The sequence below is a fragment of the Eublepharis macularius genome, chromosome 7 (genome assembly GCF_028583425.1).
Source record: "Eublepharis macularius isolate TG4126 chromosome 7, MPM_Emac_v1.0, whole genome shotgun sequence".
Classification (NCBI taxonomy): domain Eukaryota; kingdom Metazoa; phylum Chordata; class Lepidosauria; order Squamata; family Eublepharidae; genus Eublepharis; species Eublepharis macularius.
Genome location: NC_072796.1, coordinates 101,883,717 through 101,896,958, shown reverse-complemented (window position 1 = coordinate 101,896,958; position 13,242 = coordinate 101,883,717). Strand labels below are relative to the sequence as shown.

Below are 13,242 nucleotides of genomic sequence, written 5' to 3'. Positions count from 1 at the left end.
TTTCAGGCTTTGCTAAAAGTGTCTCTAGCTCATTGATTTATTGAGACATAAGTAAAAAAGCAGTTTCAGGTATTTAGCTGTGTTAGTCTGTAGTAGTAGAACAAAATTTGAGTGCAGTAGTACCTTAAAGACCAAGAAAATGTTTCCAGGGTATAAGCTTTTGGGAGTCAGTTTCAGTTAGGATGCATAAGAGCAATGCAAAACATAATCAGCTCGATTAGAATAAGGATGTATGCATAGAGGTGTGAAACGCAGAAAATTACTCTCTGTAAAGCGATAGGAATCCTATGTACTTGTTAAGTCCATTGTTCTGAATTTGTTAATGAATTCTAGTTCAGCAACCTGAGTAAGAATGTGAAAGAGCAGAGACAGTATTCTTCCCAAATGCTTAGTAAGAAGCATATATGCTCCTAGCATTCAGTGTTCTTCTGACCAGTAAGTATAGGAACTATGATGAATCTTGGGATCTTACTTTTGAATGTATAAAATAATTAGAGAAACAACATTTTTAAAACATTGATTACTTGAATAGTTGACAAATTTTGGATCTTGCCATTTCATGTTGGTTTGTAATATTCTCTCAGTACCCGTAGCTCCCACTTCCCATCTGCCCCCACTTACAAAAGTCCAGTCTGGGCTTGATGCCTCTCTTACTGGAAAGATTAAGTTGGTTAACTTTGGTGGGGTTTGGTCCCCTCTGTGGAAAGGATATGATAACAATAGCAAGGATATTCTCAAGGTGAGAGTGAAGGGGTCTGAATGTTTTGACTGAGGTAATAATAATAATATTTGATTTATACACTGCCCTTGAGGATGATTTAACACCCACTCAGAGTGGTTTACAAAGTATGTTACTATTATCCCCACAACAAAACACCCTGTGAGGTGGGTGGGGCTGAGAGAGCTCTGAGAGAACTGTGACTGACTCAAGGTCACCCAGCTGGCTTCAAGTGGAGGAGTGAGGAATCAAACCCAGTTCTCCAGATTAGAGTCCTACCACTACACCAAACTGGCTCTTTCAAGAGACACAGAATAAAGGGACATGGGCACACAGAGAACAGGTGTATTTTGCTGTGGGTGGCTAAAAAATTAGGATAGTTCTGCTAGGATTTGTTTTAAAACTATGTTGGCTGGCATAGTTAGAGGAAACTATTCAACTGTTACTTCCGTGGTTGAATCTAGTAATTTATTTGTGTTTGAATCATCTTTGTTTTTTTAAAAAAGAAAGCTGTCAAGAGTACTACAAATAAATCCACAAATAAATAAGATAAAGATAAGCATCCCAGCCTTCCTCCCTTTGGGGTAAAATGAGGAATCCCACCTAACTGATCTCAGAGTGCAATGGTTACCCCCACCAAATAAATGTTGTCCAGCATCCAACTATTACAGCCCCCCAGAGAGAGAAATCCCTTGCAAGGGGAATCTTGCCCTTGTTTACCAAAAACCTCAGAAGGAGGTGCCTCAAGGAGGTTAGCGTTTGGTGTCCTGAAGTCTGATGTCAAATAGTTGTGTCACTAGAGGGAGGAACTGCCACAGCTGTGGATATTCCCACATTATTAAAATAACCCAGTCAGAAAAGGAACAGACAGGAACAGCCCAGAGCATTCTGGCTGATGGACATGAACCTTTTACATTTATATGCATGAGGATAAAAGTATGCGAAAGGGGGAGAATAGTTAAGAAAGGAGTATCTATTGGAGATCGGGGCCATTGTGGCTTTATTTAAGGCACTGATCGTTTATCCTTTGGTCTAGACCTCAGGTCATCATGAAGCCCCAACTGCTGGATTCTGAGCCCCTAGCAGCCATTTTTTGCTGCCTTTTGGAAGGATCCTCTGCTGGTAGGCATGAGTAAAAAACAATGGTGTCATTCCTCCAGCCACAAATCAGATTCACAGTTTAATATGTTATTTTCCCTTTCAGACTCTCCCCTTTATTGGTATGTTCACTCTGAATCTGAAAAGTTACTTACAATAAGCTGATTGAAAAGACAGAAAAGGTTAAATTGGAGCATCAGTCATGTTAGCTTGGGAGAAAAGTACCTAATCCAACAGTTTTTGTTATTAGAATCTTGACACCCCCATTGTTGGAAGAAGGGGTAGAATGAAACTACAGACTAGTCCTTCTTTCAGTTCACAGAACCCCAATTCTTTATTAATCACAGCTTGCACACAATGACATACAGGAAAAATAAGCACTAATGAAGAATAGAATATGCAGGCAGTAATTTCCAATAGGGTCAGGGACAATTTTAAAATGGGCAGTTATCTGGGTAGGAGGAGTTACGTATGTTGGTTGAGTTATGCCATTCTTAGGACAAACACCCGGGCTAGTCACCTCTGCCCTTTCAGCCCTCTTCCTTCTAGGTATCTTTTTATAAATAGGCAGGACAGACTAACACTGGAGTGCTGAATAGAATTAGCTTACTGGAGGTGGTGAAATACATTCCACAGAGCAGCTTGTACTGTGATGAAACAGAGTGGTTTAACACTGGGATCCTGCCCGTAAAAATACACCCAATGATTTCAGCGACCATAAGCAGCACTACGGCTTAAAACAAAACAGATAACATCATCTAGGCCTGAAAGATCCTTGGTCCAGTTATAATGAATATATTATGGTACATTTTAAACTGGAAAATTAGATTCAGTTTGGAATTCAGCTAGTAAAAATCCCTTTTTTTCTACACCAGCTATACTCTCAGCTGCATGTAATATCTATTTTGTATTGCCTAAGATTGCTTCCACTCACTTCCTTATTGATATTTATCTTTCAAAAACAGAAGATGTTTTCTTCTGAAGGCAGAATAAATGATTACTGTGAATATTATTTTAGTTTCTGATTTGTTATATAGCAGATTGTTGAGATTATGAGATACATTATGATTGTGTAACGTTCAAGGAGTGTGTTACCAGGACTGCTGCATCAAGTCACGATGCCTGTAATCTCCTTATTGTCTTAATAAAGGTTATTGATTGCAAAGCATTCTAGGGAATTAGGCAATCACTGGACTCTAGCACCATAGACGTTCTATTGACTCAGGGCCAAGCTACACATGACGAATGACACTTGAACGGCAAGTGGATTGAGTGGAGGGCAAGTGAACAGGGAGAAATACACTTGCTGTTCAAGTGTCATTCGTCATGTGTAGCTTGGCCCTCAGTTGTTTAGTTGGAATGAAAACAGCGAGGGACAAATGTTGCTGCAGGGACCTTCAGAGGAACAGATCTAACAAATTTAACTGAATGGAAATAGACAACATCCAAAGCCTGTTACAGGACATGTAAGGATTATGAAATAACTTGCATAATGCAATACTTGTATTTTTTAACAAAAATGTAAGTATTTACAAAATAAGATCCAAGTTTTATTTTTAAACATCAAGCAAATCATTCTGCAAAGACTGCATTGTTTTTATTGAGTTCTTGTTTCTTTTTTTCCTTAAACCATGTCATACATTTCCCATACTAATATCTCATGATCTGTAATAATATAGGCAGGGGAGTTCAGGGAATGGCGCCGGGGAGCAATCCCGCCCTCTCCACTGCTGGCCTCAGCCAGACAGTTCCACCTGCAGCTCCTTGTTTCGGCGGACCTCTGCAGCATGCCTCTCCTGTGGGGGGGGGGAGAGACACAAAAAGATGGGAAATGTTACAGTTTTGATCTTTCTCCCCACTGAATTTTTCTGACTGGGTAACTCTGCTAGCAAATGAAACATAACTATTTCTAATATCCACAATTATTGTGAAAGGGCAGAGAAAAAGGAAAACTCTCTGGCACCATTTAAACAAGGCTATGAATATGTAGGGACTGCATATGGCAGGGAGAAGGCTCACATATGTCTGTCTTTCCTCTGAGCCTACTGGACTCCCATGTGCTGGATGTATGAGGTTGCATGGAATTATGTGTGCACACATCTACTGTGTGTAAGCCCGACTTTTGCAGTCATTTCCAGATTTGTGTTGATATCCAACAGACTCAGAGGTGGTAGATGAAATCTGGAGGGGTGGGATGGGCAGAGGTGATCCTGCTTCTGTATTGTCCATTATCTCCACTCTGTTAGAATTTTATTAGTCTGAGAGCCAAACTACAAGTGACGCCTGACACAAGTTGGACACTTGCCAGCTTCCCTCAAGTTGTGATGGGAAATGTAGGCAGCTTGGAGGAATGTTGGACAAGAGACAGTTGAAAAGTCCATTGGACAGCAGTCGGAGAGCCAAGCTGCAAGACCAGGATGCCTACATTTCCCATCAAAACTTGAGGGAAGCTGACAAGTGTCCAACCTGTGTCAGGTGTCACTTGTAGCTTGGCTCTGAAAGACTGATTATCTGTCATATCCAAACTATCAGGAGCTATGTTTAGGAAGGCATGTTCATGACGTATCTGCTGCTTCTGGATTCTTTTCTGTTCCTTTTTAAAGAAAGAGGATAGTGGACATTATTTTCACATGCTTGCTATGCCCAGAAGCACAGTTATCATTGGCTGACCCTCCCTATGTCTTTTGTACTAGTGTAGGCACACATAAGTCCAAATGATATCCCATACTCTGATAATCACAGGCTACTTACCTTCTCCTGAAGGCGTTCAATAAGAGCAGCTAGGTTAGCTTCACGGTTTTCTTTGATCTGTTCCATTTTCAGTATCAGTTTTTCCTCTGCCATTTTGCTGAAGTTATTGTTCTCCTCCAAAGCCTTCTGAAGAACCTCTCGTTCATGTTCTCTCTTTTCTGCCAGCTGCTTCAGCACCTGGGCCTCCTGGGACTGGTGAGAAAATCAAAGAAGACTGAGTGGTACAATTAACTTAAAAAAACATTCAGGCAAGTTCGAAAGAACTCTAACAAGAGAACTGCACCTTTTCACGTCATCCAAAGGGATCGACAGGGATGCCTTCTAGAACCATCTTTATTTAGTTTGTATCTGATTTTCCAGGGTCCCCCCCCCAATCTCTTTCTGCACCCACCTAAATTATTGGACATTTCAGTCCCTCTTTTACTTTATGCAGATGATTCAGTTCTACTTTTCCGTACCGGAATCGGTCTTCTTCGGGCATTCTTATTGTCTACATGAGGAGCTATCAATTTTAATAAAACTAAAATTATTAACTTTATGTCTCACTCTTTGACTAAAAGAGAGACATGGATGATTAATGAGCGGAAAATCTTATAGGTTTCCTCTGTTAGGTATAAGCTTTCGAGAATCACAGTTCTCATCGTCAGATGCATCTGACGAAGAGGACTGTGATTCTCGAAAGCTTATGCTACAATAAAGTTGGTTAGTCTTAAAGGTGCTACTGGACTCTTTTTGATTTTGCTACTACAGACTAACACAGCTAACTCCTCTGCATCTGTTAGGTATTTGGGTGTTTTATTTGAGTCTATCATCTCCTGGAAATATCACAAACAAATTGGTCACTCAGAAATCTTTGGCTTCTATGAAGGCAATTTTGCATTTCTTTTTTCCCTAATGGGGCACTTTATATCCCAGCTGCTAATAGAGTTTTTTTTTAACTTACTGTGATTTTACAACTTTTGTGAAATTATACATATATTGGTTCCTTGGTGGGATGGAGCTACTCATAGGACTAGATTTTTTCATATAACTGGAAATCATTTTAAAGGTAAGCTACAGTGCAGTCTTAAGTAGACCAACATCCTTCTGAGGCTATGGATGGAGAAATGTATAACTTTGTTTAGAACTACATTGCTAGTGTTGTAAATCCAATGCAATGTGACAACACCACACATTTGTCTCACACTGAACAGGGAGCTAATGTATACAGTTAATTACATGAGCCTTTGCAGGCCTTAGGGTTTCTCAGATGGGAATATATACATTCTATCTTAGTTGAGTGAATAGTTTAACATGAGCATATTGCAGTTTAATAGATCAGAAGATCTGGACATACATGGAGCTGTTTGTGAGATGGTCTAATACAAAAGTAAGCTGTGTGGGGCCAAGCGGCTCAGCGCAAGAACGGGGTTCAAGGTCATATCAGGACTTCAAAGTACAATATTCCTGCAGAAATGAAAGCGCTTTGGAGAAGGTAATCTGCATCTCAAACAAACCAATAAATATTACTCCCCTGCCAAACATAAGGATTTCCCATCACCACGAATAAAAGTGAGTCTGGCCATAGCTATCTTTATTATTGAATATACACAATGAGGGAGGTGGGAAAAGTCTAATTTTGGGCTGAGAGGCATATAGGGGAGTCATAGGGGATGACCTCAACACCTCCACTCTTTCAGGGATGCTTCATTCACACAGGGAACCAACAGAAAGAGAAGATAAGCAATGCCCATTAGAAAATGTATTGTCGAAGGCTTTCACGGCCGGAGAACGATGGTTGTTGTGGGTTTTCCGGGCTGTATTGCCGTGGTCTTGGCATTGTAGTTCCTGACGTTTCGCCAGCAGCTGTGGCTGGCATCTTCAGAGGTGTAGCACCAAAAGACAGAGATCTCTCAGTGTCACAGTGTGGAAAAGATGTGGGTCATTTGTATCTACTCAGGAGGGGTGGGGTTGAGCTGAGTCATCCTGTGAGAGTTTCCTACTGCTGGCGAAACGTCAGGAACTACAATGCCAAGACCACGGCAATACAGCCCGGAAAACCCACAACAACCACCCATTAGAAAACTCTTGATGGGAGAAGCTGTGGCTCAGTGCCAGAGCACATGCTTTGCCTGAAGAAGATTCAGTTTCTGTGGTTGCTGTTCAAAAGTAGCAGGCAGTGAAGGGAAAAAAAAAGTTTGTTTGGGACTCTGGAGAGCCACAGCCAGCCAGAGTAGGAAAAAAATGAGCTACAGGAACCAGCAGTTCTGTCCACACAGAGCAGCTTCGTAGATCTTCTAGAATTTTAAAGTATTCTACAGAGGCTGATGGCCCCACCCCCTTTTTAAACAGGATGATTTATTTAGATTAAGTGTCTGCAGATTAGAGAAGGAAATCAGGTGCAGAAGTCTAAGTCCCATCAGAGCCGGATCTCTCGTGCGCACAGCGCGCGTGCGCTTCCGGTGCAGCGTGATGATGTCATTTTGGTGATGTTATCACGCAGGGCGGCGGAAGCAGTGTGCAGGGCTGGGAAGCCACCTGCGCCATTCGCCTCCCCGCAGGCGCATGGCGCAGGCGGCCTCGCAACCCTCCGCGCTGCCTTTCGCCTGCCCCGCGGAACAGGGGGCGGCCAGCTTGCCACGCGCCTCCTGTCCTGCAGGGCAGGCAAAAGGCAGCACGGGGGCTGCGAGGCCGCCCGCGCCATGAGCCTGCCCCGCAGGACAGGGGGTGGCGGGCTGCCCCATCTCCTGCAGGGCAGGCGAATGGTGTGGGCGGCCGCAATACCCTTTGCCTGCCCTGCACGACAGGGGATGCGTGGCAAGCCGGCCACCCCCTGTCCTGTGGGGCAGGCGAAAGGCAGTGCGGGGGGCTGCGAGGTTGCCCGTGCTGCTGGCTGTGCGCTCCAGCAGCTGGCAGCTGCTCCCGGCGCCCCCTCCCTGGCAGCGCCGGGGGCAGACTGCCCCCCCTCGATCCGGCCCTGAGTCCCATGTATGTTAGAAGAATTACCATGACTAGGTAAGAACATCTTTTGTAGCAGAATCATAATGGTAAATGACATTAACCAGTAAAAGAAACATCACTTCCACTGAATAGCTGACAGTATGACACTTTAAAAGGGTGATCATTATCCTCCATTTGATGTGGTTTTAAACAGCAGGGGCTTGTTCAATTACATTTAACACAAATGCAAAGCCAGTAATAGGATCACATCTAATTTTTGCACTGTAATCCAAAAACAGGCAGGAATATGCATCCCTTTGGAATATATATTAGTATTCTGATGAAGTGAGATCCATCCTACTGTGCAACTCAGGCTTGGATTTTGCAACCTTGGAAGCTGCTGTGATGGCTAAGTGTTTTGCTTAGCTTTCTGTTCAAGTCTGTTTTCTATCACCATTAAGAAACATTTTCTTTGCTACACTGAGAACTTTTTAAATTTAGATTGGTTATTTTTGAGAATATGATACTCTGAGTAGGAACAGTAAAATGCCTCATCCATGTACAGCACCACTGCAAGCTTGCAAATGTGGGACCATCTCTACAAAATAACACCAAAAGTGAAATCCTAGAAACAACTTTATTATTGTTCTTCTTACTGCAGCTGTCTGCTACAGAGTTCATATAGTTCAATTTTCAGATGAACTTCCACCATATCTTTTTGATAGGAATGATATATGAGAATCTCAATGTCATCCTAAGCAGACTTGCCCCTTCTAAGCCCACTGAAGTTGGTTGTTGTGGGTTTTCCGGGCTGTATTGCCATGGTCTTGGCATTGTAGTTCCTGACGTTTCACCAGCAGCTATGACTGGCATCTTCAGAGGTGTAGCACCAAAAGACAGAGATCTCTCAGTGTCACAGTGTGGAAAGGATGTTAGCAGGTCATTTATATCTACTCAGGAATGAGTAGATATATTAGATATATGAGTAAATGACCTGCCAACATCTTTTCCACACTGTGACACTGAGAGATCTCTGTCTTTTGGTGCTACACCTCTGAAGATGCCAGCCACAGCTGCTGGCGAAACATCAGGAACTACAATGCCAAGACCACGGCAATACAGCCCAGAAAACCCACAACAACCATCGTTCTCCGGCCATGAAAGCCTTCGACAATACATCCCACTGAAGTTGATGGGATTAAAAGGATGTAGCTCATTTAGGGTTGCACTATGAATACAAAATTGATATGTATCCAGGAAAAACAAAGTGATTTTGTAGTCCATTGAAGGGCTAGAGGAGTGGTACTTGTCAGGGCTTGCCAGGCAGGGCGCCGGCAGGCCTGGCTCTGACTTCAAAAGGATACTGCAGGACCGTGCTCTGTGGAAGGAGGGGTAGTATGCCTCACCCAGACTCCTTCTCACTCCACTCACTGGCCTGCTCAACCTGACCCCATCATCACTCTTACTCTCCTCCTTTGTCAACTTTCCTCCTCCACTCCATCACTCCTACACAACCCACCATGCCCTGGTGGACCTTCCTTATATCCTAATCCCAGGCTCCACCTGCCAGGCCACACTCCTCTTTTGCCTTCCACCATTGTCCTGGGCTGCCTCAAGCAGTTGCAGCTGGGGGTAGCTAATTTGGCTGCATTGGCTAGCTACAGTTGTGTCTTGTTGGCTGGCTGTCAAGCCTCTCTGGCTGAGCTGATTGCTGAAGGCAGGCCCAGCTGTGTCTCCTTGGCTGGCTGCCCAGCTTCTTCAACAGAGTGCCTCAGGCATCTCCACCTGGAGTTGCTTTGCTCCTGGCATTCCCTGGGCCAGGTTATTGCCTTCTAGCTGGGCTGTGGCTCTTAGCTGCTATGGCTGCTTCTTCTCCCTGGCTGGTAAGGTCTCTGCTTGGTCAGCTGTTGTCTGTCAGTCCCCCCTGCCTTTGCCCTTTCCCTCTGCTCTGGCCCCCTCTGGGTTGACCCCACTCTCCCTGCCTGGCCTTCTTGCCTCCCACTGGAGGGTGGGACTAGCTGGCCTCCACCTGCCCCTTCTAACCCTATGATGCTTGAGTGCTTCCTCCCTCCTGAGTAGGTAGGGCTTCTCTCCCTCCCTCCTGTGTAGGTAGGTCCAGGCTCTGGGGCGGTCTGCTGGGGCGGCTGTCTCCCAGCTGTCTCCCATCCTCTCCTCCAGGTAAGTCCGGGGGCTGCACCTCAGACCCTGGACAGCACTCACTTGGTGGCTTGGAAAGCCACATTCACAATTAGGATGAAACAAACAGCCATGACTACTGGATTCCCTGTGTGCTGCTCCACTTTTTCCTCAGCATTTGGCACAGCAGCTCAGACTAGAGAGTGAAACTATCAAGGTACCCAGAGGAGAGCAAACTGGCTGTGGAGAAAGGGGAATAGAATTGCCCACCATTTTACTGTGGTCAGCTTGCTTTTTTCCTGGGTGGTGGCCATAATGGTGGTTGTATTTTTTCTTCTCTGGTGCCAGTTTGCTCTTCCTCCTGGGTGTCATCCAGCTGCTGGATGAGAGTGCATAGGCTGCAGAAACGGGAGGGCATTGTTGGAAAAGGCAGCCTTTTATCTTCTATCCCTGGAATGTGGCTTGTACCTCAGGAGGCTCACAACTTACCTGTCCTCAAGTCCCTTGAAAGTGGCTATTTCAAGGTGCATACCACCTGCCAACCACAAGCTTACAAGGAAATGGACTTGCTTACCTTCCTGGAACATGAGGTGGTACCACATTTGAGAATGGTGCTCAGAAGAACCACAGGTGGCATGTCAAAGAGCAACATGTGGCTCCCAGGCAACTGAGTGAATAACTCTGGGGCAGAGGTTGTGATCTGATCTGCACCAAGAATGTCCCTGCCTGCCAGGAAGATTCTCTTTAGTTAGCTTTAGTCCATGTCTATATTGAAATGAATGCACACAAAGGGTTTATTTAAAGAGCTTTATATCTACAAATGTAGTTAATTGTAGTTTTTTTAAGCAATCTATTTCTTTATTATAGCCAGAAAACCCTGACTAAATTCCTCCATCTCAGGTAAACTTTTAAACAAGTAGGACAAAAGGCCCCCTGAGTGAAAAAAACAGAATTGTCAGTATTCCTGTAAGAGCCACAGGCACCAACACTTCCCATCCTGTATATATCTTGAAGTCACACAATCCTTAGTAACTATTTCCAGGGGTATACAATTTTGGTATGTTTGATGTCAGGATAATCCTTCGCCCCCTACCCATCAAATCAGGAGAAGGGTGGGTGTTCCTCTGTGTTGTGCTATGCCTGGAATGCCTCCCAAGGACAGAGTGATGTGAGAAGATTCTCCACCCTTGTCCGCTGCTCCAGCCTCACCAGAAAGCACAGGTGCATTATGAAGTGGAAAGGACAGCTCTGAAGAACACTGTAGGTGAATGCGTGGCCCTTTCCTTATTTGAGAATCACAATCTCCTGGAATCCTGGCCAGAATCAAGGTACAGATCTACCTCGAACACCACATTGTGCATAGCTACTTATTTCCAGGGAGGCTGCAATATTTCATGTCCAATATTTCTATGTATGAATGATGGAAATGATTTAGGAAGCAAGTGGGAAAGGGAAGCTGAAATGGTTAACTAGGAGACTGATAAATAACTAGAGAACCACCATTAAAAATAGGCCCTAATTTGTACAGTTTGCTGTTGACACTTACACAAGAGGCTGGCAATTTATTAATAAATGTTAATCTAATTAATAGAAGGTGGTTTAACAGTGTGAATCAATTAACATTTTAAAACGCAATTTTCTTCAATAAGCTGTGATTGCTTTTAATTAATTTTTTTATTTGAAGAGGCGTTCTAATTCTGGAGTGTACATGTATGGAAGTTGTTTGCAAATGCAAACAGACCAGACCCCCTATGCCAAAGGCCTTTCTGCTCAGCAAAGGATCTTTCCCATCAAACAGATGGCTGGAACGGTGAGCTCTGACAGCATTTATGGCCAATATGAAGTGGGGACAGCTGGAATAGGGCCAGACAGTGAATTCATAGGTGAGCTGACCTGATCACAGAAGATCTTCAGGCTTAAAAGTCATGCTCATAATTGGCACATTACACTCACTCTCTTTAGGTGCTAATTTTTAAAAATGCTGTTACCTATTCTGGCCTTTTTAGATCAGTATGTTAACAATTTACACAATATTCTGCTGGTAGCTTAAAGATTAGGGTTTGGATTCAGTGATGTAGACAGACTTGGTGAGGTTCTGCTTGCACAAGAACTTCTGCAACACCTAGTACTTTCCTTCTTGTAGTTTATAGTGCCCAGAAGTTGCCTGCACAATGTCTTGAGCAAATGGGGACACAGCTCTGTACATGCTTATGTTTAATTTTGTGCAAAGGAACAGCGTGAGATTATTTTCACACTTCTACTTGCTCAAGGACCCAAGTGCATGCAGAAATCTTCCGTTGGATCCAAGCCTAACATATATTGTGGCATTTAAAGAAATTGGAGTGGGGCCTTTTCATGAAAGCTCACGTCACAATAAATCCATTAACTAGGCGCCTGAGACCCCTAACCAGAAACTTTGTAGCCTCCCTGCTCACAGGGGGAGACCCAGGGCTTTGGGTTCCCCAGTTCTAATGACTCACACTCTTAAGCTAAACATGTGTCTCATCAGTAAAACAAATGTGTTTGATCATTCTTAAGTGTCATTTGCTTTTTGAACCCTGATCTCAAGATGCGTGTCTGAACAAGGTCAAATTAAAAGTGACCGTCAGAATGGAATCAACTATGAACATTCACGAAGTTGAACATTAAAAAAAACCCTGACAAACAATTCAGTCTTTCTTAACATCCAGTCAACTTTAAAAATACAGTGCAAACATATTAAGCCATATGTCAAAAATTTCAGTAGTAATAATGGTGTTAGGAAAGGTATAAAGTTGAAATGTTTTTTTCACACACCGACTCTAGTGACTACATACCTTTCTCCTTTCCTCTGCAGCTTCCAGCTTTTTCTGGATCTCATCAAGAGACACATCTTTCTTCTTTGGAGAAGCTAAGGTGCGTGGTGCTTCTGAGACTGGAGATGGTGGCTTTAAGATCAATTCAAAAGCTTGGCCAGAAGCACGTTTATTGATTTGCTTAACTTCCATATCTGTGAAGGTAAAGTTGAAATTTCTAAACCAAAAGTTGGCCAGTCAAGGATTCTTCAGAAGGGTTATAGAAACAGGATTTGGATGGCATCACAGGCTATCACAAACCAGGTGTTAAAGATAACCAGCGCCATTCAACTCAGACTTGCACCTAAGACCACTGGCTTCAATGGCCTTCAATCTAGAAGGATATAACTTTTTGGGAGATGTTACTGTACACGGTACAAGATAAGATTACGACCAGGTTTTGTTGTTGTTGTTCTTGCTTGTAATGTTTATGTTTTTAGGGCTGAGCCTGCAGTGGTATTTTGGTTAGGAAATCTTAGGAAAAGCAAATTTGGAGAATGGGAATATCTGCAATGAGAGCCAGACTTGGATATATGTTACACTAAAGGCTAAATGCAAGGGAAGCTATAAGTCTATAATATATACAGTAAAGAATATTAGAACTGTCTATAATGAAATAGTAATTTGTATGGTGTTCTATGTTCTCATCCTACATCTGTTTCCATGTTAGAAAAACTTGCATTAATTCTATATTTTGGGGATTTTAATTATTTGAAAAGCTGTTATTAAAATGTTTTTGAGGGAATGGGGTTTAGCTACACAGAAGTTGTCTAAAGAGTGAATTGT

General features: G+C 43.3%; 1 protein-coding gene across 1 annotated transcript in view; it reads right to left on the bottom strand.

Moving 5' to 3' along the window:
• Positions 1-3,481: 3,481 nt before the first annotated feature.
• Positions 3,482-13,242, bottom strand: part of STMN2 (stathmin 2) — a 40,010-nt gene continuing 30,249 nt past the window's right edge. Inside the window, exons 3-5 of the mRNA XM_054985335.1 lie at positions 12,439-12,611; positions 4,568-4,759; positions 3,482-3,612 (exon numbers count right to left, since the gene is read on the bottom strand). Of these exons, the coding sequence (XP_054841310.1) occupies positions 3,553-3,612; positions 4,568-4,759; positions 12,439-12,611 (425 nt within the window). The 3' untranslated portion in view covers positions 3,482-3,552. The remainder of the gene's footprint in view (positions 3,613-4,567; positions 4,760-12,438; positions 12,612-13,242) is intronic.